The sequence below is a fragment of the Diceros bicornis genome, chromosome 10, assembly GCF_020826845.1.
Source record: "Diceros bicornis minor isolate mBicDic1 chromosome 10, mDicBic1.mat.cur, whole genome shotgun sequence".
NCBI classification, from domain to species: domain Eukaryota; kingdom Metazoa; phylum Chordata; class Mammalia; order Perissodactyla; family Rhinocerotidae; genus Diceros; species Diceros bicornis.
In genome coordinates, this window is record NC_080749.1 from 53667884 (window position 1) to 53680940 (window position 13057).

Sequence of the window (13057 nt, forward strand, 5' to 3'; positions counted from 1 at the left end):
TAACATGAGGAAAGTTTATTAGGAACCATTTATTTTCTTTTGTTTCATCTTCATTTTTTGTTGTTTTTTTACCATTTCATTCCTTTAGGGATTGTTCGCGTAGAGCAAAAGAATGACACTTTTTTTGACATGAACATCTTTGAAGATGGGCCTTATGAAGTTGGTGGAGAGACTGACCATGATGAAAGTCTAGTTCCTGTTCCTGCTAACAGTTATTTAGGTAGGAACGAGAGTAGACGGCATGCCTACGTCTTCAGAGGCCTCTCTGTGACACTCCCCTCACCGGACCCTCCACTTGTAGGCCAGGTGGAGCCAGGGGTCTGGGGCTGCATTTACTGGAATTTGATTTCAGCCTTGGTGATCCCATGGTAACCTGACTAATGCTTAGCATCCTTCCCTTCTGACCTGGGCTCCCTCAAGGGGGAGTAAACCTACTGTCTCCTAAAATCGTCTGTCCTTCCGCATAGAAATCTGTCTCCTGAGCTAATGTCGGCCTCTGCAACCTGAAACAGGCCATTCATGCAGCCCTGATAAAATGCATGGTTGTTAGCAGTAAGCTGAGCTGCTTCCCTCTCCTTTCAGTGCCTCTTTCTAGAGATACTCTTAAGAGCTACGCTTACGAAGTTATACTTAAGTGGCAGGTCAAGACCTCCAAGTCTTTCCTCTGTGATTGCCGTTCTCCGAGGGTTGGCCCTGCTTCTGGATTGGGACCCCCATGTCACAGGGCCCCTGGTAGGTGGCACAGGGGCTTTCCAGCTGAAGCTGAGCAGGACTGCTAAAGCAGCTTTGAGGACACCCAGATGGTGTCTAAGTGCCAATTCCTTAACTCCTAAGGCTTGTTTGCATTACTAATGGGTGTCCTAAATTATTCATGTGCATTATGGTAATTACACAAAGGCTTTTAACAGCTTTAATTCTTGGTATGAGTTGACATAAAGAATAATTACTGTGCATTTCTTGGAAAAAATGTAAAAAATCTCCTAAACCTAAACAGTAACCTATTTTTTTAAAAAAGAAAAGTACCCATATGCTAGAGATACTACTGGAACAATGGAAATAAAAAAGGAAAAAAATAGGTATAGATATAAGACTAATTCTAAACAGTGTGTTATAAACATATTCTCAAAAAATAGTTCTAATGTATAGATATGTATGAACAGTACTATTAATTTAAAAAAAAAACTTCAGACACTCCTCCTCCCCCAAAATTAAAAATTTGGTGTGAAGGCATCCAAGGAAAAGTTATACTTGTCACTTGTTTAGCACCTACCATGTGCTGTAAGTCAGGTACTTTATGCAGGTCTTATTCACTGCTTTACAGGTCTTATTTGATCTTCCCAACAATGTTAGAAAATAAGAATTATTGTCCCTTCATAGCTGATAAAAAATACTGTGACTTAGGGAGATTAATTTCCTTGTCCAAGGTCACACAATTAATAATCCCTCAGGCGAGGAAAGAAATGCTCATGGAAATGACTGGAGCAGAGTGGGAAACAGCTGGGTGTGTGAATGCTATGTTAGTGGCTTTAGTGGCTTTACAGGACAGGAAGGGAACACAGGGCTGAGCGGTTTGCAGTCTCAATTATTACATGTAGTTTTTAAAGGTAAAATCCTTTTCAAGGTAAATATTATCAACAAGCCAATATTTTATCTGAATATATTTTAACAGACACCCTCTCTTCAAATCAGTTATTTAGGGATTATTTTATGATGAGAAGTATTTAATTTGAATGGCTCTAGTCAAGAAACCGACACTTTGGTCTTTAAGATAGATGCCCATGGATTTTATAAACTTAGCTGCTATTGGAACATTTGAAAATATTAAACTTTGTTTATGGAACATATTTGCCACTTTTAGAATGGATTTCCTCAAAAGTAGATGCCTGGGGGAAAAAGTCAAGTTTGTACTGTTACATTTTGGTTGTTCATGCTGTCTGTGCATCTGTCATTTCAAAAAATCAGTTTCAGGAATAAAATGATCTGCTTGAGGTTTTGGAAGCCGGCAAAGAGGGTGGCTTGCTGGCTACCGTGGTGGCCTCATCATCTAGCGAGCACGCAGCGGCCGTCATGTCTCTTACCAAGCATAATTGCTTTTTCTTCAATCTCTTCCGTCCCATGCATGTGTACAGGCCTGCTGTTTTTGACCAGCGTTTCCTATACAGATCCCGATCAGTTTGTTTATAAAACACAGCCTCCCAGGGAGCAGCCCGACACATCCCCGGATGTGATGATGAATAGCTACCTAGGTTTGTGACCTCTGAGATGACAAATAAATTGTCTTGGTCATGGTCATTTAAAAATTTTTTTGATTCATACAGAGCATAAATCTTTTTATTTTCTATTTCATTTCAAGTGAAGCACAGATAAAAAGCATGCCATGGTTGAGGCTCTGCAGCCAGATGGTTTTCAGAGCTGGATTTGATTAGATCGCCCTATTTTAAACTTGTAGCTCATCGTATTTTTCAACTCACTTCACAATTTGAGAACTGCAACAGTAGTGGTGAAGCTTTTCATAAACAGAATCCAATAAAAAGAGTGAGCCTATACGATTCCGCATCTGCCTCGCCTTTATGTAGGAAGTTTTGCTGAATTTGAATGGTTTCAATATGGGCATTTATATTTGCTTGCCACCAAATCTCAGTATTTGTAATCTGTCATCCTACTTGATGCTTTATAATTAGGTGTCCTAATGTTTTGCTGCCCTCTGATCAAGTATGTAATATAGATGACAACTTGCTCACCTCTATTGTTTATACTAGGTTCTCAAATACTGTATCTCATCAGTCATGGTTTTGTTTGCATGTTTGTGTCTGAGAACTCAGTTGATCCAAAATAATGAAATGCTGTCTGTGGTATATTAATGATGTTAGTATTTGTTCCCGTCTAATTACCAAGGAGATTGATGAATGTGGAAGTTACTAATCATTACATTATAGCAGAACCCTATGACATGCACTCAATTATGCTATGCTACGTCAGGTTGTATCTCTTTGTGTATGACGTAACTTTCCCATGATAATTCAATAGCTAGCTTGATCTCCTTTTACAGCAATTCCAGTACTAAAATGAGGTTCGAATTGATTAAGATACATGAATGCTTCATGATTCAAGCTACACAAATGCTAAATAGCATAGGTGCTTTTCTTTGAAAGTCTTGCTATATTTCCATAGAAAGCAGTAAAATAGCCTACTGCTTTATACTTGTGTCAAACCTCTTAGCTCTGTAACTCTTTCCTATGATAAATATGATAGCTAGTGGGGAGGGCTGGGAAGCAAAAGGAAAAGATAGTGATGGAGTTACCAGTGTTAGATACCTTTTGAAAAACAGTTGATTTGAACTGTATTTTGTTTCTCTAGGTTTTTCTTTGGACTCAGGGAAAGGTATTGTTTCTAAAGATGAGATCACTTTTGTATCTGGTGCTCCGAGAGCCAATCACAGTGGAGCTGTGGTTTTGCTAAAAAGAGGCGTGAAGTCTGCACATCTTCTCCCTGAGCATATATTTGATGGGGAGGGTCTGGCTTCTTCATTTGGCTATGATGTGGCAGTGGTGGACCTTAACAAAGATGGGTAAGAGCATCTTAGGTTATTTTATATTTGCAAAGGAATCCTTGCTTCTTTGGCTTCTGTGGGTCTTGAAAAGAGCCATCCCTTAGGGTTAGTTGATTCAAAGAATATTTTTGCTGCCAGGTTTTTATCATCCCATCAGATCTGCATCACTTATATTTTGGCAGCAGGCATTCATTACCCCCCTAGGGTGTAGAATTACATTTTCACTTTTTACTCATGTCTTGGGATCATAGGTCCATGAGAATTAAAATTGGGAAAAAAAAATTTAACTCGAAAAATGACACCTACAGGGTTCTGTTCTATGGTTTCTTAAGGGGCTGTTGGAGCATCCAGAATGTCCTGTTGAAAGTAAGGATTGGGAACTGATCAATACATAGGTCTATGGCTGCTGGTGCCAGGGTGGAGGGTGGAACGTGGAGGGGAGTGGAATCTTTGCTGGGAGTCGCTCTGCACTATAGATCTAACCTGGGGAATGGCTTCAAGGTCTTACCCTCAATATTTTTCTTTGGGCGTTTATTATAGGCTACCTTGGTTTTTTAAGAAAATATTTTAATTGATGAGATATAAATTCCCGATTTGAGGTCCTTTCTATCATATCTCTTTTGTCCTTAGTACTTGGGCTGGTGGTATTCTCCCTAAGTTCGCTGATATTTTAGCTGGTGATCCACAGTTCTTCTCCTCATTATGTTTCTAGGTGGCAAGATATTGTGATTGGAGCCCCGCAGTATTTTGATAGAGATGGAGAAGTTGGAGGGGCAGTGTATGTCTACATTAACCAGCAAGGCAGATGGAATAATGTGAAGCCAATTCGTCTTAATGGAACCAAAGATTCTATGTTTGGCATTGCAGTCAAAAATATTGGAGATATTAATCAAGATGGCTACCCAGGTAGATAATAGATTGTCAAATGGTAATGATTTATAGCTAGATTATTTGATTGTCTAAAATAATGATTGCTCATGGCATCTTTTTTTTTTTTTTTTTTGGTGAGGAGATCAGCCCTGTGCTAACATCCGCCAATCCTCCTCTTTTTTTTTTTTTTTTTTGCTGAGGAAGACGGCCCTGGGCTAACATCTGTGCCCATCTTCCTCCACTTTATATGGGACGCCGCCACAGCATGGCTTGCCAAGCAGTGCGTCGGTGCGCACCCGGGATCCGAACCAGCAAACCCCGGGCCGCCGCAGCGGAGTGCGCGCACTTAACCGCTTGCGCCACCAGGCCGGCCCTGTGGCATCTTATTTTAAAACACTATATTGGAATGTTTTAAAAAATGTAATGTTAAAATGTCATGTTGTCAACAGATATTGCTGTTGGAGCTCCCTATGATGGTATGGGAAAGGTTTTTATCTTTCACGGAGCTGCAAATGGAATAAATACCAAACCAACACAGGTAACCAAATAACCTAGATTTCCACAATAAGGGTCTCAGCTTTTTGCCTTGTAATAGAATATTTACGTTTAAGTGAAATTTCACACCAATCATATTTCATGTACAAATCTACAATAGTATGAATTTTATGTTTTTAAAAAATGTATTATTAGAAGATAGCTTGGAAATAGATATAAATGCAAGAACTTGCTTGTTTTAATTGTAAGAGTTCTTTGATAAGTTAGGAGTCAAAGTAATCCAAAGGAAAAGACTGTTCTACCTGACAGCATGAATAGATGGAAATGTGATATAATTTCTTTAGGAGCGTACCATATAGAAGTGAAACTGGGCAAACGAAAGAGATGATTGTAATTGCATGGAGAATTCACACACCAAAAATTAAAAATTGCTTTAGAGAAAAATATGACATTTGGAGGGCAGGTAGAGACGTTTGGTTTGAAATACCCTGATTGACTTAATATAGTAAACAAGCTCATCAAAAATTGGCTCTTTTATCCTTTGAGATATGATATAAATCGGATGACTTTTATTAAATGAAATGTATGAAGTGTTAGATCATATGTATACTTATTTATAATTTATTTATAATTTTATTTATTTTTAAGTAAACTCTTAAACTTTAATTCAAAAGAAACTTGTATGTCTTTTTCAAAGCATATATAAGCTCATTTTGGTGGCCCAGTGTCCATTCTGATGCCCTGTTCATTTCAGATTCTCGAGGGTAAATCGCGTTCTTTTGGATACTCAATTGCTGGAAATATGGACCTTGATAGAAACTCCTACCCTGATGTTGCTGTTGGTTCCCTCTCAGATTCAGTAACTATTTTCAGGTGTGTTATCTCTGACTTCAGTTAAGCATGTTCAGTAATAATCAGGTTACACTAAAATTTTGACCTTTTGAATTGAGATTTGTAATACCTATACTTCAAAGGCAAAGGCTTGTATGAATTTTGAAGATTTTTCTTTCAGGAGTAGTGTAACAATGTAATAACCTATTTTGCTAATTTTGAACCAATTGAGGAAAAGGTCAGAATTGGTGAAAATTTTTACTTCATAAACGTATTTTAAAAACTTTTATTGGAAGAAAACCAAAACACATTTGACAGTGCAAACAATATAAAGAAGGAAGTAAAAATCGCCTATATTTCACCATCCATTATTAAATGCCAAAGTTTTGGTTTATATCTTTCTGGTCTTTTATTTTCTGTGAATATACACGTATGTTTAACAAAATTGAGATCATAGTGTACGTATTGTTTTGTGACCTGCCTTTGTCAGTTTATAATGCCTAGTGGACTTCTTTCCAGGTAAGTGAGTTTATAATGCATAGTGGGGCTTTTTCCTTGTTGTTGAGTACTTTTCTGAAATGAAGTTAATGACCATCTATGAGGCATCACATGGCTGGGTCATAGTTTATTCACAACTGCCACACTGTCATTGGACATTTATGTTGCTTTCCAGGTTTGTGTTTTTCCCGTGATACACGAAGCTGTGGTAAACATCCTTACTTTTGTTCATGTCCTGGATATTTCCTTATGATAAATTTCTACAAGTGAGTTGCTGAGTTGAAGGGCATATGTGATTTAAGACTTTTCGTTCAGGGTCACCAAAATGACCTCCAGAAAGGCTGCAATGGCTTGCCGATCAGCTGTGTTTGAGTCCAAGTTTCCCAGTGATTTTGTCACGGCTGGAAATCACCATTAAAAATTGTTTTTTTATTTTTATTTTACTTTAAAAGTAGCACATTCTCAAAAATGTTAACACAGAATTACAGAAAGTCCAAGTTCCCCAGTATTCCCATCTTCCACAGAACAATTTTTAATAGTTGAATACCTCTCTCCTGCTAGGGTATCATCAAGAGGCCATACTGTAACCACTGTTCTCCAATCTGATTTTTAAAAATCTTGCCTCTTTCAGTTCTCTCTCCTTGTCAGAATAAGATATATCAATCTTATTCTTTTTAACAACTTAATATTATTCTATTATATGCATTTGATTAATCCTTAATCAATGGAATTTTTAGATAGTTTCCTACCTTTAACTGTTATAAACAGTGTGCTTTAGTGTATTGTATGTATTTCTATGTAATGGGGCTGTTTTTTTCTTAAGAAAAATTCCTAGAAATGGAATTCCTGGGATAAAAGTACATTTTTGTATTAATATGTATACCCACAGAAAAGTAACAATTTATACTCATGGCAACAACCTATGAGAGGACCTATTTTCTCACACTCTTACCAACACTGAGCACAGTGAATCTATTTAACTTTTGCCTGTGTGATATGTGATCTCATTTTTTGATTGAGTTTGCAGTGCTTTGATGCTAATGAGAATGAACCATTTGGTTTTTTTTTTTTTTAGAATATTTGGCTTTATAGTCATTTTTATCACAAAGAATATCTTTAAAGAAATGTGCAATAATGTCCAGTGAAACCCTAAATGAAAAAAAAAAACTGTGCCATGTGTATACTTGGTGCCATCATTGCCGTGTAGATTTCCAGAAGGGTGCCAGGTCTAGCTGTAGCCTCAATATCTGAAATACAATCCTAAGCAAACCCCCTGGGGATAAGAAACTGATACCAGGACATTTCTAAAGAGAAGACTATAAAAAAGAGAATATAGTATATTTATATAGAATATAGTATAGGATACCACAGAAAAATAGTTTTCTGGCAAGAAAACTGGTTTAAATGGCAAGATCTATGAACGCCATTTCACATGAAAACTAAGAACCACAGGAGAAGTTACAGATGGTAAAAGTAGGAGATGTGAAAATAAGTGGAGAATAATGTATCTGAGATATTAGTGAGACCAAAGGAAGAAGTCAAAAAAAATTCACTTAACTAAACGAACAGGTGTACATGATTGGATAAAGAAAGAGCTCAGGAAAACATTGACACATCAGTAGTGGTTTGTGTTTGTGGTGATAACTATCAGTCCCAGGAACCTCTTGACTCTGAGCTGTCACATTGGGGAGTGGTGTGGAACAGTGTGCCCTCCGAGGTTAAAGCATTCAACTTTGTTCTATCTATCAAATAGATAGAACTGCCCTTATTTGCCTGTTTCTCTCTGTTCATACAGGTATTATCTTTAAAATATTCAACATTTTTAAAAGGTAGAAGAGTATGTAACATTCAAGTATTTCAGCAAAGTTTCCATCAAAAACCAATTTGAACTTCTAGTTCTAGTTTGGGGTACAGCCCTCAAGTATCAGAAGACTTGACTTCCTGTACCAAAATTTGGTTTCCAGATCTTCCCCAGTACATGACCTCTCTTTAGTCAGTTAAATATTTGCCTCTGTGGGTAATTGACATTTTAATACCCTTACTTTCCTGTCCTCGTGAAGTAGGTTATGAACCCTGTAAACTTGTTTTTTCTTTCCTCATAGATAGTGTGAAAGTAAATTTCAGAATCCTTTGATAACAAGAGGAGAACCGACTCCCTTATCTTATAAATAAGGAAATGGAGGCGCAGGGCTCGCTTGAGCTTTTAAGGCTGGATCCTGTGAGGACACGATCCTAACTTCTGTCCCGAGCATTTTTCCCATTAAATCATACCAGTACTTCAGGGTAGTTAGTAAATAAATGCCAATTAAATACAAGGCAGCTGAGCCAAAGATTTGCTTTAGGTGTTAAGACACATTTTTCATGATTCATATATCCTGTGCACTTAAAATTGTGTGTGTATATTGTGTGTTTAAAACACAGAAGTAAAAATAGTTTTAGGCAGAAGTGTGTGTTAAAATATTTCCCTTTGAAATTTATGCCACACTAAAGCATTAGTACTGTGATATGTTAAACACACTATCATCTGTTGCAACTGGTTTTAAAATATTTGTGAATTTTTGTCTTTTAAATATGCTCTCAAAACTTGAAGAATGTATCTAGTTAGTATCTTAGAAACTAGCAGCTGTCTAAATGTAAAATAGCAATAGAAAGGTAAACAATTGAAATAAAGGGAAGTTGAGAAGGGAATGTGGGAGCATTTGCCCTTTTATTGGCTCCCACTTTCCCCATGAATATACCTGTTCCCTCTGTATAGCCTACTGATAGATTGATTCAGAAGTTTGAGCCAGCAGTTTGGGATTTAGAATGCATTTTCCTGTATAAACACTGTTCTCCGGGATGGCTGGGTTTACCACAAGCTCACTAAAGTCAGTCTAACTGAATCCATGTGGTGATGACACCATGGAACCCATTCTGAGTGCTGGCTGGGGAGCAACAGAGATCAGAGGTACAGTGTCTCCGCATCCCACTTGTACCTCGACCACCATATACTTGCATTTCTTGTGCCTGTGGTCAGGCTGTAGGCTGGTGGCGACCCCTTTGACTGTGGAGGGTAGAGGAGAATATATAAGGGAGAAAAACATGTTTTTATATGGTGAGAAGGGCTAAAGATGTGGATTCCAGCTCCTTGAGTGTTTGCGAGGTTGGAGTCAGAGCAGAGACGGGGAAAGTTAAGGGATGCAAGTTTTTGCTTACTGAGAGATTGTGGGGGTAGAAAAGTTGTAGTCAGTTCTGGCAGCAGGAGGACAAAGACAAGGTTGGGAGTGGGAGATTCCGAGGAGGATGAGGAAGGGCATATATTTGTAAGATGGAGACCTATAAGTTCAGGGTCTGTATTACTAAAATTCACATGTATGTAGAAACTCAGATATGGTGTAATCTTTTTGGAGGGTATTTTGGCAAGATTACTCATAATTAAAAAATGTACATATTCTTTGACTCAGAAATTCTGCCGGCAGGAGTTTATCCTACAGTTAAATTCAAATGTGTGCCTAGATGCATATACAGGGATGTTTGTCAGAGCTGAAAGCCTAAAACAATAACAATAAATGTCTACCGATTAGGGACTGGTTAAAGAAATGGCGTTGTGCTGGTGCAGTGCACCACCAGCGGCTGTGAAAGCCAATGAGCTAGATTTACATGTATCGATATGAGAAGACCTCTGAAATGTTACTGAAAAGGCCACATGCAGCACAATAAGTGTGAAAAGCTCCCATTTAAAAAAATTATATGTATGTTTCTTTATTTAATTTTAGATAATATTTTTAACAGAAACAGACTGTGATGTGTGTCTGGAAGGACATACTTAGGGATTTGGGTGGGGACGGAGATGTAATATTTGCCTAAAAACTCTGGAACTTTTGTATATTGTACATATTACTCTTTCAATTGAAAAACTCTAATATTAAAACTATACAACATTTTATTATTTAAATGTATAAAAATGTTTTCTAAATATTGTAGAATCAGGTTTTATACTATATCTGTTAACAGTTATTTTCTTTATCAATGGGGGAAAATAATCACATGTGGGAACATTTTTTTTTTTCCCCTGTGGTTTGTAAGATGTAGTGAGCAGCTAAGGATGCCCCTAGAATATGAACTCATCTTACATTCAAGGTAGCAGAAGCCTTGTTTTTACTCCTTTGTCTTCAGATCCCGGCCTGTGATTAATATTCAGAAAACTGTCACAGTAACACCTAACAAAATTGATCTTCGCCAGAAAACGGCCTGCGGAGCACCTAGTGGGATATGGTGAGAGTTTCGGCTGTGTCCACGTAATCCCCCTCAGTTTCACACCTCTGCTTGATGATGACCCTCTGTCCTGAGGAGCCACAGGGAATATTAAAAGAGAAATTTAATCTTTTAAAAGGGAAGGGAATCTGTCAAGTGAATATATAACATTTTACTCATCAGTGGGCAGTGGGGGGATTTGAGAGCTGGGGAACATGCTGGGGGTTTTTCTGTAATGCATCTTTTAAGAAATATGTGTTTGATTTTATACAGCCTCAAGGTTAAGGCCTGTTATGAATATACTGCCAAACCCACTGGTTACAATCCTTCAATATGTAAGTACCTAGTAGATTTAAAAATTGTATATTTTCTGTCTGCCAGGTTGAAAGTTCTGCATAAATAACAGAAAAATAAAACTGCAATGACCAAAATGGGTCCATAAATTCTTGTTAAAAAATTAAGTATATCTGTTGTCTCCTCTTTAATCAGGAGGGTGAAGCACATGAGGGAAAAACTCTCCATTTGGTCCCCATTTGAATTTTCCAGAGCAGATGGTTTAGGACAGAATGCCTTGGAAAAGTACTCATTTGCTACCACAACTGTTTCCTCCATTTCTGCCTTTGAAAAGCAGTGTGGAAAATTGGTTTTGTGGTGGTGAGGTGGTGGGTGGTGGTTGTAGGAGCGTGACAGGGGAGCTGGAGTACCACACAGAATAATTGCCAGTTTATACTCTCTTTGCTCCCCGCTCGCCTCCCAAAGAGGCCTCATGGCCCAGAACACCCAAGCTGTGTCCCCGAGTGCAGGCCCTTGGGGGGATTTGAAGGCTGGCCTTGAGAGTTCAGAGACTTGGGCTCTGCTCCTGGTTCCAACTCTGTTGCCGACTGACTCTACAACACAGGCAGGTCCCTTAACATTAGAGTTTGTATTTTCCCATCAGTTAAAAAAATGCCTCTGATAGAAATTACTATATAGCGTTGTGGTGGAGATCAAATAAGATAATGTCGTGAAAGCAGTTTGTTGTTTATAAGGTATTATTCTGCTTCCTTTCTTGATAATCCAAACAGGATTTTGCCACAAGTTTTGACAGGGCTAATGATGCTCTAACAATAGCAGTTATCACCAAGGCCTTCTCTGGGATGTTTTAGTTGCACCATACCTCTTCAGGTGTGAGCCACCTGCCCAGCTCCAGAGTGAAGATGGGGCTGCAGAATTTAAAGGAAATCTTTTCCCCAAAGAGGAAGTACAAAGAGTGAGAGTGATTTCCATCCTGGGTCAGGCCATGGTCCTGGCGGCTCAGTATTGTGGTGTAGCATGCCACCAAGGGAAGCTTTCTGGAAGGACAAGGTGGTTCTGTCCTTTTCATGTTTTTCTGTTTTTACTCCACCTGGAGGTAATGAGTTCTCTTAAGGTTTCTCCACGTTATCTAAAGTATTACTCTGTTTTCTTTATTAAAAAGATGTCCCTTTTAATATCCCAGAATTTGGCAAATAAGTCTACCTTCACCCAATTCACGCTGTGATAAGCCCACTTAGTCTTCATCTTTCCTGATTTTAAGCTCTCCTTGGGAGGTTTCTTCATCTCACTGATCTTTTTAGGCCCCTTCTGCTGGGCAGTCTCCTGCTCTATCATCTCTCCATGGGATCTGCAGACCTGGCATAAAGCATGCTTGGTGTCCGTGTATTATGACTTTATGCACGGGGGGGAACAGTGGCCTTGCACTTTGCTTTTTGATGTGGCTGGCATTTATTGAGTATAGAAAACAATTCTTTGTGTGGCTTTTAATGACAAGAAAACATCTATGATTTCTTACGATCTATCATCCTTTCAGTATCTTTTGTGTTATTTTTACCCAAATGCAATACCTTACGCTTGCCCGTGTGGATAATGGACCTTCTACCACTTCTGTTCGGAAGTGAACTAGAGAGACGAGGAGAAACAGTGGTTCTTTGACTAGGCAAGGAGAAGAAATGGGGAAATGTTTTCATTCTGTTAGTCTGTCATTTTCTCAGACCACTCTCAGTTTGACTATAGATGTGAAATCTCATCAGAGCACTCCTTATCCCCCCAAATCAATCATTTATATAAAATAAAGTAAAACTTGCTTCTAGCTTTAATGCAGTGTTTGATGCTATGGGTATTAATTTTATGTTACATAACTACTCCGTTAACCAAGTGTTTATTGATGGCTATTTTGGATAAAACTTTTTTCTCTGAAGATATTTAGAGAAAACCTGTTTTCATTACCTGTATTTCAACAGTATTGGGAAATTCTAAATCAAATAAAACAGAGCTTCCATAAAGCTGCTTAAGTTAGTACATCTAAAATCTGTTCCCAGTGTCTGAGAATTGAGCTTATTGTTTAACCAGGCTTTTTTAAATCAGCGGTCCTCAGATGTGGTGTTCCATACATACAGATATTTATAATTGAGCCTTAATGAGTATTCTACTTGGCTGGCCCCTCAAAAGGTCAGCAAAGGTGACCTGCAAGGATTTTAAGATGATGTGAACTGTCTGGAGGGTTAGAGAAGGTTAGAGTGGGTTTGGTAGATAAACGGTTTTAACGCACCCACACCCTCCCCT

At 38.2% G+C, this 13057-nt stretch overlaps 1 protein-coding gene across 3 annotated transcripts in view; it reads left to right on the forward strand.

Annotated features, from left to right (window-relative positions):
* ITGA6 (integrin subunit alpha 6) overlaps nucleotides 1-13057 on the forward strand; it is a 78113-nt gene that overhangs the window by 41633 nt on the left and 23423 nt on the right. For 2 of the 3 annotated variants that reach the window (XM_058549256.1, XM_058549254.1), the window contains exons 5-11: nucleotides 89-220; nucleotides 3358-3568; nucleotides 4263-4456; nucleotides 4870-4958; nucleotides 5670-5788; nucleotides 10400-10498; nucleotides 10751-10812. In XM_058549256.1, the coding sequence (XP_058405239.1) occupies nucleotides 89-220; nucleotides 3358-3568; nucleotides 4263-4456; nucleotides 4870-4958; nucleotides 5670-5788; nucleotides 10400-10498; nucleotides 10751-10812 (906 nt within the window). Of the gene's footprint in view, nucleotides 1-88; nucleotides 221-2129; nucleotides 2247-3357; nucleotides 3569-4262; nucleotides 4457-4869; nucleotides 4959-5669; nucleotides 5789-10399; nucleotides 10499-10750; nucleotides 10813-13057 lie in introns of all 3 variants that reach the window. The other variant, XM_058549257.1, reaches the window with a different exon arrangement.